Source organism: Pogona vitticeps, chromosome 6 (genome assembly GCF_051106095.1).
Source record: "Pogona vitticeps strain Pit_001003342236 chromosome 6, PviZW2.1, whole genome shotgun sequence".
Taxonomy (NCBI): domain Eukaryota; kingdom Metazoa; phylum Chordata; class Lepidosauria; order Squamata; family Agamidae; genus Pogona; species Pogona vitticeps.
The window spans coordinates 106,443,547-106,462,782 of NC_135788.1; the positions used below are offsets into that span (position 1 = coordinate 106,443,547).

Below are 19,236 nucleotides of genomic sequence, written 5' to 3' on the forward strand. Positions count from 1 at the left end.
AGCCCCCCCACGGATGCTGAAAACTGTGGATAATAGTGAGCACTCCAATAATAAGTAGCGGGATACATTTATAGGCCACTAATAAAAATATTTTAAAAAATCATGCAAAATGCAAGTTTTTGTGGGTGAATCACATGATCAGAGGGATTGTTGACATCATCTTCAGGACTCAGCCAATCCCGAGGGTGCTAGTGCTGCTGCGTGGGAACCCAATCCCTTTTCTTGTTGAGGTCTTGGTGACCTCACAGATCCCCACCTCTCTGCTGGCAGATAAAAGGGGCTTGCTGGGAAGGGCAAGAGACCAGAGGGCAGTCCAGCAGAGAGAGCCGGGGTGGCTGCTGCAAGGGACCCAGCCCTTCTGCCCAAGGCAAGTTCTCTCACCAAAGCAGATGAACTTGTTAAGTGGGCTGGTGAGTTAACACCTCGAGGCTGGCAGAGATCTGTGGCTTGAAGCTGGCTGATGTTGGCGGAGGACCCGGGGGAAGTCGGTGGACGTTGGCAGACAGAAGCTGGTGGAATCTGCTTGCGGATGGAAAAGACGAACAGGTGGATATTCCTGGTGGAAACCAGTGGATGTTGGCAGGCGGAACTTTGGGCTCAAGTTGCCAGAACATTGGTTGGTGGATACGTCGGGGTTGAAGCTGGTTGACAGCAGCAAACGACCTTGCCCCTTAGTTTGTTTTTTCTCTCTCTTTCTCTTGCAGGGCCTGAGGATTCCTCTTCCCCAAAGGGATGCGAGTGACCAGAAGTCAGGCGTCCTGCTGCAGCTGAATCAGGCTGTTGTCTCCGCTGAAGATACCAGTTTAGCCTCTTTTCCAAACCCAATAAAAGTATTTTTCTGGAATGGCTTTGAAGTGTTGTCTTGTTTGTCAGGGGCTGTCACGGGATTATCTTCCCCATCCCTTCATTATATCTGGTGTATGAAATTAAGAGAATAATCTTGTTCATACTGAACAACTGCTAGTCAGAAATATTTGCCTATGGATTACAAATTACCCAGAGATATACCAGTAAAGCAAGGAGAAGTTGGAAGTTTGATTCCCAACTTGTGTCTCTTTGACAGTGCATTAAATAACAGTTTCCTAAATCTAGGGCACAAGGTAGAAGCACACATGCCTCTGGCAACATCTGGAGATTGGGATGTCTTAATGAATTTCCATTGAAAGAGAATTTCAGTTGTCGTAGAGGTCCCAGCAATGTCAACTAGGGCAAGAGACTGATATGGTACGTGTTCATAATTATTTCACAAGTACTTAATTTTGTTATAAATTCAATTAGCGTCGCTTGTGTGACAAGGGATATTGATAACTCAGTGGGTAACCCAAAACGTGTAAATTTTAAATTTGCGGCTGCAGTGGTGAATATGCATATTGATACATATTTTCACAGGAAATAATTCTGGGGGAAAAAGTCAGCCAAAGGTGGCGCCCTCTCTGGACAGCAGAGAAAAGAACTGCACACACTTTTGCCAGGGAAAACTGGACACAGTAAAAACCAAGTTTGAACTGTCTTTAAAAAATGTTGCCGCTCTGTCCCTTAGGAACTCTATGCTAAAAAAAAATCCTCCCGGCATCACGGACCGGAAGTAGTCATCAGAAGGGCGACGGCGTACATGTGACTCTTTTCCTCTAAGGGTAGGCGCGGTGATGAAAGGCTTTGCGCGTGCGCTTTGAGTGCGTGAGGCGACGCTGCGCTTCTTTTATTTCCAGGGCCGGTCCCGGTGAGCGCGTGTAAAGGGGATGATTGCTGGGTCGGCGGGGGAGTTCTAAGGCTAATAGGCTTTTGGGAGGGAGTGAATGTAAGGAGTTGACAGGAATAGGTGGAATTAAAAGGGGGGGGTAATAAGTTTCTGGTCTTCTTTCACTGGGGGATCTAATCAGAAGAGTGTTGTCTCTACGGTTGTGTCTTTATTTGATCGATCCAAATAATCGGATTTTTTTTTAAAAAAACGTAGGTTTTATTCAAAGTTACAAATTTGTGGGTGTCTCTGTTTAGGAGCCTTACTTCATGTTTTGCTCTACAGCTGTGTTGGACTACAGTGGCCATCATACACTGCTTCCTGCCTGGGGGGTGGGAGTTGTAGTCAGTCACATCTGGAGAACCTCTGGTCAAGAGAGAGTAAGGTGGCAGGTCATACTGTAATTCAGATATCAAGAATGCTTAAAGCTGACTAGTTCTTTCCCTGTTTGTCCCAGTGCTGCCCAAATTGCATCATCTCCTCGTTTATGTAGTATTATCCGTATGTGTGGTACTTTGTAGAGTAACAGGTCACTGGCTTCAGGAACATACAATTTAAAATTCAGCACAGGGGACAAGAGAGAAGGAGCATGTGGTGGCATAAACAGTGAGGTAATATGTGGCTGTTTCAGGATTTGAAAAGGAGATGTAGAAAACCAGCTATGTTTAAATTGTATATGCTGCAGTAGATAGAGCAGCTCTTCCCAAGCTAGTGCCTTCTTGACATCTTTGGCTAGAACTCCTGCTATGTGTCAGGAGCTTGTAGTGTAGTTCATTGCATCTGGAAGTCACCAAGGTCTTAATTGTTGAATTAGATTCTTTACTATAAATTGGAGTGGCCTGAATTAATCTTTGCACTCTGCCTTGAAGCCTGCTGGATGACACTGGACCAATCACATCATCTTAGCCCAGCATAATTTCATTGTGAGGATTTAAAGGTTTAATTGAAAGGAATTAAGTAAATTAGTCTGTTTTGACCAGTCTTCTACGGCAGTCTCCAGGTCTGAGCTCCTTGAAAGAAGGATTTGATGAAAACGTAAATAAATTAATTTTGGTCTGTTTTATTATTTGACAGAATAACTATAAAAAGGCAGACACATTTACTCCACAGTCTGTCACGCAAGAAGCATTTCAGGAGTGGGGAACTGGTAGCTCTCCAGATGTTGCTAGACTCCCATTAAAGCCTACAAATCCCCTAACCTTGCATTGCAAGGAAAGGAGGTAGATGAAGAGAATGCAGAAAGCAAGTAAATTTGACTCAGTTATGTGTACTCAGTGTGGTGCAGTGGATAGATCAATGGACTAGAACTTCAGAGGCCTGGGTTCAAAGCCGTGCTCAGCCATGGAAACTCCCTGGGGTAGTAGAATGGGTAAAACCACTCCTTAAATGCCCTAAGAGGACCTTGAAAGCTCTCTTAGGGTTGCTATAAGTAGGTTTTGACTTGATAGCATACAACAACATTTACATAGGTTTAGTTTCATTGTGGCATGAGGATAAAAGGACTGTAGCAATGTTGATATCAAAGCAAAAATTTGCTGATATGCAAACATGAGTGTTCAAATGAACAGATGTAGATTTATATAGATTTAAAATAGTTGTTAAACCTGCTGGGTATTTGAATTGTTATTCTCACCACCTAGGATCCAGAGTGGTGGGCAACTGAAGATCGAGAGCCCCCACCATCATGTCGCGGTTTTTTACTACTGGCTCAGACAGTGAGTCAGAGTCATCACTCTCTGGAGATGAGTTGGTGGCCAAACCTGTTGGAGGCAACTATGGGAAACAGTAAGTATGGCCAGTGGGGAAAATTAGAAATAAACTAGATAAAAGGTGTTATAGTGTTTACATGGGTATATGTGTGTGTGTGTACACACACAGGTCCATGCAGAAAACCATTCTCTGGATAATTCTCTCATAACATTGGTCAGGACATAAACTATGCCTCAGAGGGTTTTTCTTTCCTTTCCTTCTAATCCAGTTGAAGGCAAAGTAGATGCTCTCCATATGCTATGTACTATAACTCCCATAACTTCCAGACAGCATAGCCGGCAATTGAGAATGATGTGACTGGTAATTTCGCACCAGAACCCAAACCATGTTTTGCCTATCATTGCTAGAATCATTGATGCAGGGATCCATTGTCTCTTTCTCTCCCTTTCCCATAGGCCTCTATTGCTGAGTGAAGATGAGGAAGATACAAAGAGAGTTGTACGCAGTGCAAAGGACAAAAGGTAATGATGCAGGGGCTTTATTCACAGAGGAAGAGGACATCCCTGGTTTCCAGAGGGTTGGTCCAGGACTCTTTCTCATGAAGTGCCTGCAAATCATCCTATCATGTTCAGCAGCATTTCACTGGCTGCATTTCATTGGCTTTCATGGCACAGTGTCCTGGAGGGCCTGTCGCCTTTACTGTTGAGTGATCCAGATATATGTACAATATATTACCCTTTTCCCCCTGTCCCAGGTTTGAAGAACTTACCAACTTAATCAAAACAATCCGGAATGCCATGAAGATCCGGGATGTCACCAAATGCCTGGAGGAATTTGAATTGCTGGGCAAGGCTTATGGGAAAGCCAAAAGCATTGTCGACAAGGAAGGGGTGCCCCGCTTCTACATCCGTATCCTAGCAGATCTTGAGGATTATCTCAATGAGGTATTGATGGGCAAACAGAGGGCTGATGATTCTAAAAGCTGAAATATATGCAGTATTTCCTTACCAAACCTAGATTTACAATATTATTTTGAAGAGTAACATTTATTATTTCTAACCTAGTTACCAAATACAAATGTGCTTCTGGTATATTTATGAAATGGACTGTGCAATCCCTCATATGTTGACTTAAGCTTTAGATCTGTTAAATATTTCCTGCATTTGGTAGGTTTGCAGCTTCAAAAGCTCCTTCAAAGCTTTAAAGGGATTACTATTTTAAAAAAGCTGTAGATCAGAGTGAGGAACTATCGGGTGTGGGGGCCAGTTTCTCTCCCTCCCATTCTAAGGGGACATTACCATCATCAAGCTTGTCATGGTTGCAGCTGAAATCAGCTACATTGTCAGTAAGGTCAAATGGTGACAAATAGTTCTGTAGCCTCTTCCCCCACATCATAGAGCCCTGCTGGACTGCCTGGTGGAGGAGACCTTGTGTTCTGGAAGGGAAGAGAGAATAAACATGGTGCAAAATCCATCAATATGGAGGGTGCTGTTTATTCCATTCCTCTCAAAATGATTTATTATTTGTTGTCCATTTAAGACATTTTTATTTCCCTGCATCAAGGAGGCTTACAAACCAGATTTAAACTGTATGTAGTAAAATAACTGTAAATTATACTCAGTATACTAATATTCAAGACAAGTGCACATACACACACAAACGCCACAAAAACTAGAAGTAACAGTCCAATAACATTTGGCTCCCACAAAGTCATTTGAGTAAATCCACTGTTCCTAGCTTCGGCTCATTGGTGCTGCCATCTGGCCAAAAATCAGGTAACTAGTGGCAGTGAAAGAAATGGTCTCTCCGACCCCCACCTCTGAATTCATGGCTGCTTAATTGGGACTAAGTTTTGTCCTAATTCTTGTTCTCCGTGGAGAAGGAGCTGTCCAGGAATGGGCCAATTTCCACTCTTGCTGAGGCAGGAAAAGAGGGGTGGGCAATCTCCATAGGTCCAAAAGCATCCCGTGCACATAGAAATATACACAGCATATTAATGTGCTGATTCTTGTGCCCTACCTATCCCAAGAATATTTTTCTTTAAGAAAGACTTTTTTGAACATTGCAGAAGCCCCTCCCACATCCTCTGGTCCCCAGTGTATGTGTATTTGTTGTGTATACATGCACAAACATGGATGGGTGGAAGGGCTGGGAGTAGGTGAAATATAGCAAAATTGCCTCTTCTGCCAAGAGCACAGGGAATCTTTTTGAGCAGTTACAAAAAACACTTCGTAATTAGGAGTGGCTGCAGTTTGGCCTCTGTGTCTTTGATTCATATTTCTTCCATCCGTGGATCATATTGTCAGTGTCCTGTTGAGCGTTCAGTTAGCAAAATGTCCTGCTGGCATATTAATGCCAGATTGTACTACTAGTACAGTACAAATGTTGCTGTTGTCAAGCAAGGGGGGGGGTTTGAGGAAATAACTGCACGCACAACAGCAGTCCTTGTGCAAGTGGCCCAGTGCCAGTGACTCAAAAAGCCTGCTGGCCTCTATCTCTATAATATACACTCTTTAGCTTATCCCTCAGTTCTTTCCTCTGCCTTAGTGCCAAAAAGCTGTGCTACAGGTTCCAGCGATTTTAATCCACTGCTCTGGCTGCTGCATGTTGCTGGCCTCTTCTACAACATCTCTGTAGTGAAAGACATGGAAATCAGTCAGAAAGGGACTGACTGGATGCAAGGATTTTGCCAGAGAACCAAATGGCTTTGCTGCATAGGTTCTCCTTGCACAGTTTCCAGACAGGTTGTTGTGGTTTATGGAGTGAATAGCCACACACCATATTTAATTCTACCTGCTTTTTCACCTTTTTGTCTTAGCTGTGGGAGGACAAAGAAGGCAAAAAGAAGATGAACAAGAACAATGCCAAAGCCCTGAGCACCCTCCGTCAGAAGATCCGAAAGTACAACCGGGATTATGAGACCCAGATCACAGGCTATCGCCAGGTATTAGACTGCCACGGGATGGAGGGCAAAGACAGCAACATTTACATGAAGGCAGGACACAATCTTAAAAGCAGGTGCAGAACTGATGCACTTTAAATGGCTTGAAAGCAGCAGGTGACCAAGAACTGATTATGGCTTTTCCAAAGCGTATCAAAATAATGGAATAGTCTGACCTTGTGCTTGAGTTTTACAGGTTGGTGAGGGAGGACTCTGTTATGTATACTTTTGGCTGTTGCATATGAAGAAGGAACTCCAGAACAGCTTAAACTTAGAACTGTTTCATATAAGACTGGCTGTTTGGAGTTTGATAGTTAATAGTCAGCACTTTGAGAAAAAAAATTGGCAGCTAATGTGACGATGGGTGCAATGTGATCAACAATACACACAAGGAAGCCTTCTTTACCAGTTCCATTTTCTTACAGTCTCCAAGGGCTGCCCCATGAAAAGTTTGTTGCTGTGCTTGATGGCAAGAAGCAGCACTATGCATATCTCACATCACAGTATGTTTTTTTCCTCTCAGAACCCTGAGCAGTCAGCTGATGAAGATGAGGACAAGAAAAGTGATGATTCAGAGGGTGAGTAACAGTATAGGTGCAGTGGTATATTTCTTTTCTGGGGGTGCCTTTGGGGTTTGTTTTTGTTTTTGGTGTATAAAATCTCCAGAAAGGCTTTCTGTTTTCAGGATCCTCCTCTTCAGATGATGATGATGATGAAGGAATGAGTGCTGCCGCTTTCCTGAAGAAAAAGGAAGGGGCAATTGAGGGACGTGGCAAGTTCCTCAAAAAGGTGGAGGTGAGAGCTGCAGGAAGGTGTGACATGGCACCCCTCTCCTCACTGTCTCCGCTGTCGTTCCCAGTGCATCTCCCTTACTGGTGGCTGGAAAAATTTTGGTGACCGGCAGCTTAAAGATTCATGGCTTAGTTGAAGGGGCAGAAAACCAAGCATTGGTGATGGGTGGAATAGATTGGAAAATTCTTCCCAGAAGCCTTGAAAGCAATGCCAGATGTAAAAGTGGTAACCACATATTTTCACCGCTCCGTAGCCCTTCACTTGTTTGCTACTCTCCCTGTGGATGTGCATGAACTTGTCATGTGGTTTGCTATGTACAGAGGGTTTTTAAAAACTCTTCTTTAGCAGGATGAAGATGAGGAAGAGGAGGACTCTGATGATGACGAAGACTGGGGCTCATCAGGTTCAGAATCAGATTCAGAATCAGATGAAGATGAGGGCAAATACACGTCCTTGGCCTCGAAATTTCTTAAGAAGTAAGGAGACAGCCTCTCTTGAACAGAATAGGGGGGGGGAGCTCAGAATTTAGCTTTGTACCCATATCTGCGGAATCAGGATTCACTGATTCACTTATTCATGTATAATATTTGTGAGTATCAAAAATACAGTGGTGCCTCGACTTATGACCATAATCCGTTCCAGAAGATGGTCGTAACTCAAAATGGTTGTAATCTGAAGCGCAATTTCCCATTGAAATGCATTGGAATGCAATTAATCCATTCCAGAAGGGAACCCCCCCCCCAAAAAAAAACATTGCAAGCCCCATAGGAATGCGCTGGAGCGGCAAAATACAAAAAACCCAACCAAAAATAAATAATGGAGCAAGCCCTGAAGGTACTGGGCCTTAGAAAAAAAAAACCAAACCAAAAATAAACAGCAGAGCAAGCCCCATCAGAAGGCACTGGGGCTGCAAAAAAATCACCAAAAAACAAAAACAACACAGCACAGAAACGTGGCTGCTTTCCTAAGCCCCGCGGGGCTTTGCAAGTGGGTAAAGCAGCCATGAAAGGGCTTCAGGATCAAAGGGCTGCGATTATGCAGCCCTTTCACAGCTGCTTTACCCGACGGGAGCCTTTCCTTCCTTTTTGCTAAGTCCCGTGGCTTCACAAAAGGCAGGGAAAACGGTGGTCAAAGGGAACCCTTTGATCCCCGCTTTTCCCGTCCTTTTGCTAAGTTCCATGGCTTAGCAAAATGAATGCAAAAGCAGGGATCAAATTTTCTAATTTGTCGTTAGAAAAGGGAGGTCGTACATTGGGTCATCTTATAAACAGAAATTTACGGTATAGTAGCATTCACTATAATCTAAAATTCTAGTGATGCCATCCAAAAGAGTAGCATTTCCAAACTCTGTTTCTGGGTTTGAATTACGACTATTTTTGCTGTAGTCACTCTAAAAATGTAGTGCCAGATTGCAACAGATACTGTGCTGTGCTAGTGATCTTTTTTGGCCTAGAGATAGTCATCAACATTGAAAGGACTTTCTGGGGCTTTGGCTGTAATGGAGAATGGAATTTCAAATGTGATGACTGCCATTTCTTGTCTAGGTGCACCTGTTGGGTCATTCTTTGGGGCTTGGCCCATTTATCCAATGTTTGGAAGCAATGCTATTTGAAGAAGTAGATAGATCTTAAGGGGGGAGGCTGATTGGTTTGCTTGGTGAAGTCTCTATAGTGTGCATTTTGGATTTGGTGATTGCATGGACTTGGTTCTGATAATTCATTTTCTTAAAGCCAGAGTCTCTTGGTACAGGGCTTGAGCAGGTAGGTTTTGGTGGTTGAGCTAGCTGAGGAATCCTGGGCTGGAAAAATGATGTACTTGTTTTATACTCCCCCAACAAGACCTGGCACTGAAGAAGAAAAAAGGGTCATGGAGAAGAAACGAGAAGAGAAGGCAAAGAAGAAGCAGGACCGCAAGTCCAAGAGATACGAAGATGATGAAGAAGACAACGAGGGCGGCGAGTGGGAGAAGGTCAAGGGTGGCGTCCCGCTGGTCAAGGTGAGGCACAGTCCTTGTTCCCAGCAGCCAGGTAGTACCCTGGCAGGGATGTGGAATGAATTGGATGATGCCACAATCTTTTTTTCTTGTCCCCTTTCCCCAAATGTGGCTGGAGCCTAGTTAAGCCCTTCTGTGCTTGCAGGAAAAACCCAAGATGTTCACTAAAGGCACAGAGATCAACCATGCTGTGGTCGTGAAGAAGCTGAATGAGATCTTGCAGGCCCGTGGAAAGAAGGGCACGGATCGGTGAGACTTGAGAGAATGGGCTGGTTGGAGGGGAGGTTACTTGGGAGCCCTTGACCGACTGCAGGTTGTCTTTGAACTCTGTGTGGCTGCGTTACTGCCAAGCAAAGGCAAATCTAAAGAGTCTCTGTAATACTCTCCAGTTTGCTGGCAAGGTGACTAAATCTCTCTTGTTTGCCTCTTGATGAATTCAGGCTTTTGTTTATTACTTACATTTCTATCCTGCTTTTCCTCTAAAGAGCTTGAAACCAAGTATGTGGATCTCCTCAACCCCATGTTAGCCTCAGACCAAGTCTGGGGTTCGTCAGGCTGATTGACGATGGCCAACCCAAAGTCAACCAAGGAGGTTTATGACTCTGCGGGGCCTAGAAAGGGAATATCCTGAGTCCTAGTCTTTCACTCTTAACTGCTACACAACACTGGTTCTCCACTGGTTCTTCAGTGTAAAAGGAACAAGCCTTGGTGACCCTCAGGTTCATTCTCTTACCTCTGTTTCTCAGCAGAAATGAGGAGGGAATAGAAAGCCTTTTCTTCTACTTTAGAATGATTGTACCTTGTCCTGTCATCCAAACTGAAGGAGTCCAACAAACCGTCCTAGCTAATCTGAATTGACCATTGTCTGAAATAGGACTTCGAAGCAATGAACTAGGAAGCTGGCTTGTTGCAACAAGCCATAGTTGGCACGGAACTTAGTTTGCTCTTTCCTGGTCTAAAGATGCGTTCTGCCTTCCATTATGGTAATGTGAGCGCTGCTGGCATTCTGACACCAAGCACAAAAGGAAATAAACCATTGACCCAAAGTGTTAGGAAGGCTTAGCGTGTCTGTAGAAGAACGGGTTTGATTGAACTGTTTTGTATTTTTATTGTACTCTGAATTTAAGGCATTAAAAATGGGTGCTTCCTTCATCTTATTTCAGCAATATGAAACGGGAAAGACTATTAGATGAAGTTAGACTTCCTGTGGATAGGTCATTCTCATCATCTGCTACTATAGCCTTGTAACTGATGAAACAAAGAACTGAATTGGCACTTCTGTCTGTAGAGTGTGTGACTTTCCACTGGGTTAAAGGTGGCTGCATCATGTGTTTTCAGACCATGCCATGTTGTTTCATGTTTCACATTGTTCTGCTGCTGGATAATTTCTAGGAAAATGGCGGCAGGGGGGTGCAAAAGAATTTTGGTCCTCACTCCTGTCTCTCCTAACACCTTCCCGCTGATCTTCTCCATTCCTTCCACACCAGGGCAGCACAGATTGATCTTCTGCAGCTTCTGGTTGGAATTGCGGCAGAGAATAATTTGGGTGTTGCCATGGATGTCAAAATCAAGTTCAACATTGTTGCTTCGTTGTATGATTATAACCCCAATCTGGCTACATACATGAAGGTAAGGAACTGTCACACAGAGAAAGGTGTCTCTGTGTGTGTGTCTGTGTGTACTATTTTTTTGTCAGCCAGATATTCCCTGCCCCTGCGGAAACTCATGGTGTGACCATGGGAGATCAGCAGCTTCCTTCCCTGAATCTCACTGGCTTCCTGTTTGCTTCATCCCCTGTACAGCCAGAGATGTGGCAGAAATGCCTGGAATGCATTGATGAGCTTCTGGACATCCTCTTTGCTCAGCCCAACATTTTCATTGGTGAGAACATTGCGGAGGACTCTGAGAACCTGTCCAACAGCGAACAGGTGAGTGTTCTGGATCCTTGTGGTCTTCGGGTAAGCCACTGCAGTCGCTTTTCTGTTCTTAAAGTTCACTTCAAAATCTACAGGTGGGAGGTTAAATGCTTTATGAAGTTGGAGTGGTGGAGAGGAATGTTACTCTATGTTTTTTCTGCTTTCCTTTCCCATTTTGTCATTCCCCAGATGCATTTGACCCGTCATCCCCAGTCAATGGCATTAAAGATTGTCCTGATGGGAGTTGTAGTCTCTGCAACAGGTGGGGGGGGGGTCAGGCTGGGGGAAATTTCTGTGCCCAGTGGTTTTTCACCCCCATTTGTCCCTTTGTGTCTTATCGCGGCCAGCCCTACCGCATACGTGGTTGCATCCTGACCCTCGTGGAACGGATGGATGAGGAGTTCACCAAGATCATGCAGAACACAGATCCCCATTCCCAAGGTAAATATGTGTGTGTGTGTGTGTGTATCATGAGAAAAGGAATCTTGGAGGCAAAAGCAGAAGAGGAATTTGGGTTAGGACTACAGTGAATGGAGGCAAAGAGTTAGTGTAGAGTACCCAGTGTGTTTTAATTTTTTGCCTTGACAAACACTTTGTGCTTGTTTTTTTCCCATCAGAGTATGTGGACCACTTGAAGGATGAGGGCCGAGTATGCAAAATCATCAACCGAGTACAGACCTACCTGCAGGACAAGGGGACCACAGAGGAGATCTGTCGTATCTACTTGCGCTGCATCCTCCACACCTACTATAAGTTTGACTACAAGGCTCACCAGCGCCAGCAGGGGCCAGCAGGAGACAGCAAGGTAGGCCAAGCTCTGCGTCAGTGAACGACCATCCCGCCCTCCGGTCCCACTCCATCGGGAACTGGATGGCCTGGCAACTGACCCTTCCAACACAAGACACTAGGGATTGAACCCGGGAGCTGCAGAGAAAGCACTTGCTCTATTGCTACAATGCAGGTCCCTGGATGACGTTGGGACAGTGTCTTGTCTGCCTTGATAATATTTTGACAAGCTGGGAGAGCACGGAGGGGTTAGTCTTGGAAGAAATGGATGTTGTACAGATGCCAGGGGATGAACACCAGTAATATTTGGGCTTGGCTGTATTTTTAGCCTAGTGGCCTTTGGTTGAGCAATTACAGCCTCCTCCAGAAGATACTGGATACTGATGGAAAAGAATCCTTCATAGAGAAGAGTCATTTCTTGTTGTTGACCTGTAGTTTCCAGCATTCTTTGGTCAAGATAACAATAACTGAGCAGATTTATAACTGGCTTTGGTTTGCATTGTAAGAGATGCCTTTAGTATTGACCTAATTGAAGAAAGCAGCAACAGTGGAGGAGTGGTTGATATACAGAAACCATCCTTCCTCATCCAGATGCCTTTCAGGTGTGCTGGATTATAAGATCTGTCATTGAATTCTCTGTGGACTGGGATGATGCCAGTCCTAATAATCCTCTGGAGGGTGCCTGATTGGGGAAAGAGGCATTGTGGAAATAACACTTGCCTAGGAGGGAGCATCCCTTCTCTCCTTACATTGCGTCATCTGTTTGCCCACAGTCCGAGCAAGACCAAGCGGAGAATGAAGCTGAGGACTCAGCGGTGCTGATGGAGCGTCTCTGCAAGTTCATCTATGCCAGGGACCGGACAGACAGAATCCGAACCTGCGCCATCCTCTGCCACATCTACCACCATGCCTTGCATGACCGCTGGTACCAGGCTCGAGATCTGATGCTGATGAGTCACCTGCAGGACAACATCCAGCACGCAGATCCTCCAGTGCAGGTTAGAGAGCGAGACCCGGACTGGACGGGAGTTTGGCAGCTTAGGTGGAGCTTGGAAAAAGAAGCAGTCCTCCAGGAGCGTTGAGTTAGTGGTTCATAGTGGATGCACAGAAGCCTGTATGAATTAAGTGGTTTGAAATGGAAGACAGCCCCAGCCCTGCTACCTGTGGACCATGTGCCTCTCTGGTGGGCCCCACCACAGCCATCCTTTGTGGTTGATGAGGCTTCCTTTTCTGATCTCAAGCTGCCTCCTGCTTCCCTTTCAAGAAGCAGGGTGAAATTACATACACTGTGCTGTTCACAATTGCTGGGAGAAACAAAGCACAAGCACAGAAAGCCGGTGTGGGTGGGGACAATATGGGGTGTTTGGGGAAGTCGTGAATAGAGAGCAGAGTTGAAAAAGTGAGTGGCTTAGTACAGATAGGAAGGGGCGCTGCTGGCGCTGGCCTGACTGTGAGGGAGGCTGAGGCTGTCTGAGGCAGAGACACTGGAGAGCTGTAGTGAGAGCCCCTTAAGCATTCTTCCCAAGCCCCTGCTGTTTCTTCTCTGTTAGGGTTAGGACAGAGCGGTGTTTGCCACTCAGTCTTTCCTGTCCTCCCAAAACTCACTTGGTTGTCCATGAGGGCAGTGGGAGGATGCAGTCTCCTCATCGCCATCGAGTGACATTCAGCTGCCTGCCCAGTGCATTTCTGAATGTGGCCTGGCAAGGCTACCCTCTTGTCCTTGGCCTCCGGCAGCAAAAGATCATAGGCTGGCTGTGGAGCAGATAACATTGCCTTTTTTGGGAATTTTGTGTCTGGCCATTCTGTATGAGAAAGAAACTATGGCAGGAAATATGTAGTTTAAGTGATTTCCTTGGTCTTGCTTGGAGACTTCTGGGGCAGAAGGCAGATTGTTGCAGAGTGGGGGGGATGAGGGAGGTGCAGTGCTGGTGCATCCCAACCAACTTAAACCTCTTGGCTTTTTTAGATTCTGTACAACCGGACGATGGTGCAGCTAGGAATCTGTGCTTTCCGCCAGGGCATGATTAAGGATGCCCACAATGCCCTCCTGGACATCCAGTCAAGTGGGCGAGCCAAGGAGCTGCTAGGGCAGGGCCTGCTCATGCGCAGCATGCAGGAGCGCAACCAGGAGCAGGAGAAGATCGAGAAGCGCCGCCAGGTCCCCTTCCACATGCACATCAACCTGGAGCTTCTGGAGTGTGTCTACCTGGTGTCCGCCATGTTGTTGGAAATCCCCTACATGGCTGCCCATGAGTTTGATGCCCGTCGGCGCATGATCAGCAAGCAGTTCCACCATCAGCTTCGTGTAGGCGAGCGCCAGCCACTACTTGGTGAGCAGTCCTGGAATATCTTGGTTTTAGTCACTGCAGTGCAGTTCTGACCATTATCCGTATGCAAAGCTCCTACTACTGGGGTCTTTCAAAAGTCTTAGACTACAACTCCCATAGTCCCCAGCCACTCGCTAGTTTGAAACACCTTTTTAAATGTTGCCATTCATCTTATTGAGGAGGTTTTTAAATGCTGTTTTTAGCAAGTACTTCAGGTGGCAGTCTTTGTAGAAACATTGTCTCCTGTATTTGAAAAGTTTGTGAGAGGAGGGACTTTTATTCTCTTTTTAATAATAATAATTACTATAAATATTGTCAGAAATGCCAGACACAGTCAATCAAAATTGTAAAAACATTGACTGGTATCATATAACAGATACAAGTTTTAACCAAAAATCTTAAGTTTCTCTTAAATATCAGCGTAGTATGTATGCTGTTCTTAATGCTGTGTGAAATTTCTTGATATTGTTCCCAAAGCCCCAGTGACTATGGGGACCACTGAAAGTGTATTTCATCCAAGAAGAAGAAGAAGAAGAAGAAGAAGAAGAAGAAATTGTTGTTGTTGTTATTGTTGTTGTTGTTTGCTGGAAGGGGGAAGCCCTTTGGCAAAAGTTACTTCTAATTTTAAGTTCATGAAGTTCATGGACTGTGACATTTTCAGAATACCATTATGCAGTTTCTATACATGTGCAAGGACCTTGAAGGACCTTCAGTTAGCCTGGCTAATTGAAAGCCTTTTCATCAAAAACACTTTCCTGTCTGATAGTCCCTGTTTTGCTTTTCCTCTTGCTTCAGGCCCTCCGGAATCAATGAGGGAGCACGTGGTAGCAGCATCCAAAGCTATGAAGATGGGTGACTGGAAAACCTGTCACCGTTTCATTGTCAATGAAAAAATGAACGGGAAAGTCTGGGATCTGTTCCCGGAGGCTGACAAAGTCCGCGGCATGCTTGTCCGGTCAGTTGCTAGAATTGTGATGGAGGCGTTTGAATCCTTCTATACCTACTCCTTCAACAGGGAACTAAGAACTGGGTTATAAAAGATAATTGTCCTCAGAAAAGTAGCAAGAAGGAAACATGGGAAGAGCTTGTTAAAATAGGAAGTGTCTCCTGGTCCCTCTTGCTGAGGATTTCCCACTTTGGTGATCCTTGGCTCTTGATCACAAATCGTCTTTAATGGGAGATGCTTGTCTTTTGAGAAGACAAACCCACTGTATACAAGCCACTGACGTAAGATTCCCCCTTGGGGTCTCTTTAAAATAAGAGGATGGAACACAGGTGGAGTGTGCATGTCAGAGGTGCATGGGGAGACCAGGGTGACAAGGAGCTTGGAGTTGTTTGGGGACCAGCAGCCTAATTCAGGTCATCTAAGGAGCTAACCCCATAGCTTTTTTGACATCATACTAATGGCTGCTTTTTTCCATGGTTTTCTCGCCACAGGAAGATCCAGGAGGAGTCTCTCCGGACCTATCTTTTCACTTACAGCAGTGTCTATGACTCCATCAGGTATGGTTGGGGGTGGGGGGACAGAAGAAAACAGTCGGGTCTCTGACTCTAGTGCTCAAGAACGGGAGCATTGGCAGCCTCTTGTCCAAAGTGTGGGGTCTGTTTGGTTTTATCGATGTGACTGAAAATGCCTTGGGGGTGCGTAGGCAGTGTGCATCAGTATGTTCTCCCTAACAGTCTATCCCTTGCGTTAGCGTGCCTTTAATTTGGTACCTAATAGCACAGACTTTGTCTACAGGGCAGGCTACAGATGTACCAGCTCATTGTAGCTAAATCTTACCAACTTTGCTTTTTCTCCTTTCTTTTCCTGAAAAAAAAAATGTCTGTTTGTGCAGCATGGAAATATTGTCTGATATGTTTGAGCTGGACCTGCCCACAGTGCACAGCATCATTAGCAAGATGATCATCAATGAAGAACTCATGGTGAGACTTTTTAATGTATTTGTTCAGATGGTGATGGCTAGTGAAGGTAAAAATAGGGAACTTTGCCGTTTTTGGGCTACATCTCTTAGAATGCCCATTGAACTTGTAGTTCAAAAAATTACTTTTCCCATCTCTTAGTGGAAGTGACAGAGAGGGAGGGAAAAAAAGAGACAAAAACATAATAGATTGCTCTTGGAGAAACCATCTCAGAGAATAGGGGCCTGGGGGTTGTCTGTGGTCTTGCTTCCTCAGCAGTCTCAGCAAGACAGAAGTATGGAAATGCTGAAGCGCTCTCAGGTTTGAGAAAATCGAGAGGCTATTTGGTAGGAGCGCAAGACGACATCTTTTTTTTCTGCTGAAGAGGTTTTGAGCAGGCATAGCGGAGTCTCCCTTGCTTGCGTGTGTCTGAGCATTTCCAATCTCACCTCCCCAGGCCTCCTTAGATCAGCCAACCCAGACGGTCGTGATGCATCGGACAGAGCCCACAGCCCAGCAGAACCTGGCGCTTCAGCTGGCCGAGAAGCTGGGCAGCCTGGTGGAAAACAACGAGAGGGTCTTTGACCAGAAACAAGGCACCTATGGGGGTTACTTCCGGGGTAAGCTGGCATTCTAAATAACTGTCTTTAAGCACAGGGTTGTTTTTTTCCTGCTTCCTTTTATGTTTTTTTCCCCTATGTTTTTAGCTGCTTAGAGCATAGATACATTGTGGAGAGACAAGTGTGGGTACTGCTTATACGGTATTCACATATTGCACTTCTGATTGAAATTGATGAGGAAAGTTCTAGCCCTCATGATGCCTCAACAAAAATCTGGACGTGTTTTTTGAGCACTTTACATTGATGAAAAGTGCCTTCCCTGGCTCAATTGCAAGGTTCAGATTTCTAGCTCCAACGTTTAGTCTTGTATTCAGGATTCATAATCCTTTCTCCCCTTTTATATTTCTGCCAAGCAAAAAATAGGCGGACTGCGCTGAAGAATTATGTCCTGTTTGGGGGCGGGGGTGGGGAAGGTCCATAGTAGCCACTCAACCCACATTTACCTTGGCATCCTTGTGCTGGTCCCATTTTCCTCCAAGCTACCCACCAAACCCATTTCTGACAGGTTTTGCTGGCACCCTTTTGGCTCCTAGCTGGTTTCCTTCTCATCCCCTATATCTATCTCACTTTACAGACCAGAAGGATGGCTATCGTAAGAACGAAGGAGGCTACTTGCGGCGTGGAGGGTATCGGCAGCAAGAGCGACAGAGTAACTATTGACCCTCACTGCTGTATTTGGAGTTTTCTCATAGGGAGATTATCTTATTCCAGTTACCATGTTTCCAACCCACTGAATAAAGATTTTGTTGGAGCCCTGACTGTGTGTGGTGTTTTGGAGGCAAGGCTGGGGTGTGGACGATAAGGAGTGAAAGAAGAATTTCTCACGCATCTGTTGTCTCCCCAGCCTCATAGCAACCTATCAGTTCCTGAACAGGCAATGTAGGTGACAAGGAAATGTGGATGCATGGACAGTATGAGCTCAAATAAGGGTGGATGGCTCAGTGAGTTAGGTATCTGGTTGCAGAATCTGAAACTCGAGAGTTTAATTCTCCACTGTTGTGTCCAAGATGAAGAGATCCAGCCTATATAGCCTTGGTCAAGCTGCACAGTTTCAGAGCACCCCACACACATGGTTTACTGTGTCTGAGTGCTGTACGCCTAGAAAACTCTGGAAAGGGTTGGAATCATTACATACAACATGACAATATGTAACTACGGTAATTAACTAAGAGGAGAGAACCTATGCCCCCCCCAGCTGTTGTTGAATGCCAGTTCTCGTTGTTGTTTAGTCGTTAAGTTATGTCCGACTCTTCGTGACCCCATGGACCAGAGCACACTAGGCCCTCCTGTCTTCCACTGCCTCCTGGAGCTGGGTCAGATTCATTCTGGTAGCTTCGATGACACTGTCCTTCCATCTCGTCCTCTGTCGTTCCCTCTTGCCTTCACACTTTCCCAACATCAGAGTCTTTTTCAGGGAGTCTTTTCTTCTCATGAGATGGCCAAAGTATTGAAGCCTCTGCTTCAGGATCTGTCCTTCCAGTTCTTGTTAGTCCCAGCCAAACTGGCTGTTGTTGAGGTATGTTTGGAGTAGACATTCATCAACACCTGAAGGGCTGGAAGTACCACTTCCTGAGCGAAAATTTTCTAGGTGAAGTTTCAGTTTGACTGAAAACAGACTTACAGATACAAGAAGCCAAGAAGTGTAGATGCACCCTCCATAAGTATGAGAGAGTTTATTAGAGACAAAACAGACTTGTATTTGTATCCTTTAAAAGAAACACTCCTCTTTAAGAAAGAGACCTGGTACTGACATCCGCCATGATTTGGAGGATGCTCATATGACTTTCTGCACTATCCACAACATATTGGTGCACTGCCTGATGAAGATCAGTGTACATGGAAAGCTAGCTCTAGCCAGTATGTCAAGATGTGAAATTTCTGGGCATAACAAGTATGGCAGTGGCAATGCATTATGGGAGTTGTGTTCCAAAACATCCAGAAGACCAAGGATCCCCCACGACTCATTTCTTTGTATATTTAGCAGGTGTCTCAAAGGAGCCTTTCTGTCCAGAGCAAATACTCTCCTCAAAACCAACTGCATTGTTATAAAATGATTTCCAAATTGGAAGTAGCCATGCTGGTCTGTAACAATTTCGTGGCACATGAAATGCTAATACATTTTATTTGAGGTGATGTTTTTGTGGGTAGGTGCTCATTACACCAAAGGAAGCTCATTTGTCTTTGAAGTGACAAGTCTTAATGGTTATAGAATGTGGAGCAATTTCATTTATTTGCCATAATAATATGCTACTCATTGGCCCACAGAATGTGGGAAAACTGCTGCTACGTGAAAATAATTAGGGCTTTAGAAAGTATTTTAACCTTTACACCACGGTATTTTCTGAGTCACAAGTCTGATAAGTGTAGGCTATTCTGCTTACAACGACCTCTTGTGGGTTAGGGGGTTACTTGTCATTGCTCTGCTCACCTCAGAGGTAACTGAACTCCCTGACATGAGTGGAGAACCCCTCCTAGTCATAATTTTTTGCAATATTTTCCCTCACAGTGAAGC

General features: G+C 45.0%; 1 protein-coding gene across 6 annotated transcripts; it reads left to right on the forward strand.

The window, feature by feature from the left end:
* The first annotated feature begins 1,581 nt into the window (after window positions 1-1,581).
* LOC110078502 (eukaryotic translation initiation factor 3 subunit C) lies at window positions 1,582-17,482 on the forward strand. Of its 6 annotated transcripts, none has more exons than XM_020792767.3 (21): window positions 1,582-1,720; window positions 3,379-3,523; window positions 3,904-3,969; window positions 4,203-4,392; window positions 6,267-6,392; window positions 6,913-6,967; window positions 7,075-7,184; window positions 7,527-7,657; window positions 9,020-9,176; window positions 9,319-9,422; window positions 10,661-10,802; window positions 10,976-11,101; window positions 11,437-11,530; window positions 11,707-11,894; window positions 12,649-12,873; window positions 13,842-14,205; window positions 14,998-15,157; window positions 15,640-15,705; window positions 16,041-16,128; window positions 16,562-16,724; window positions 17,299-17,482. In XM_020792767.3, the coding sequence occupies exons 2-21, from the start codon at window positions 3,423-3,425 to the stop codon at window positions 17,382-17,384; spliced, it is 2,742 nt and encodes a 913-aa protein (XP_020648426.1). In that variant the 5' UTR covers window positions 1,582-1,720; window positions 3,379-3,422; the 3' UTR covers window positions 17,385-17,482. The 6 variants fall into 6 exon arrangements, with proteins under 6 accessions (XP_020648426.1, XP_020648427.1, XP_078233115.1 ...); XM_020792768.3 differs by having other exon boundaries at window positions 1,592-1,720; window positions 7,530-7,657; XM_078376989.1 differs by having other exon boundaries at window positions 1,708-1,950.
* The last annotated feature ends 1,754 nt before the right edge of the window (window positions 17,483-19,236 follow it).

Bases quoted from the DNA above. Each gene is read 5' to 3' on its own strand.
- LOC110078502 (XM_020792767.3), top strand. From the start codon at position 3,423: ATGTCGCGGTTTTTTACTACTGGCTCAGACAGTGAGTCAGAGTCATCA. The intron at 7,185-7,526 runs GTGAGAGCTGCA...ACTCTTCTTTAG, and splicing joins AGTTCCTCAAAAAGGTGGAG to CAGGATGAAGATGAGGAAGA. The intron at 16,129-16,561 runs GTGAGACTTTTT...TCACCTCCCCAG, and splicing joins TCATCAATGAAGAACTCATG to GCCTCCTTAGATCAGCCAAC.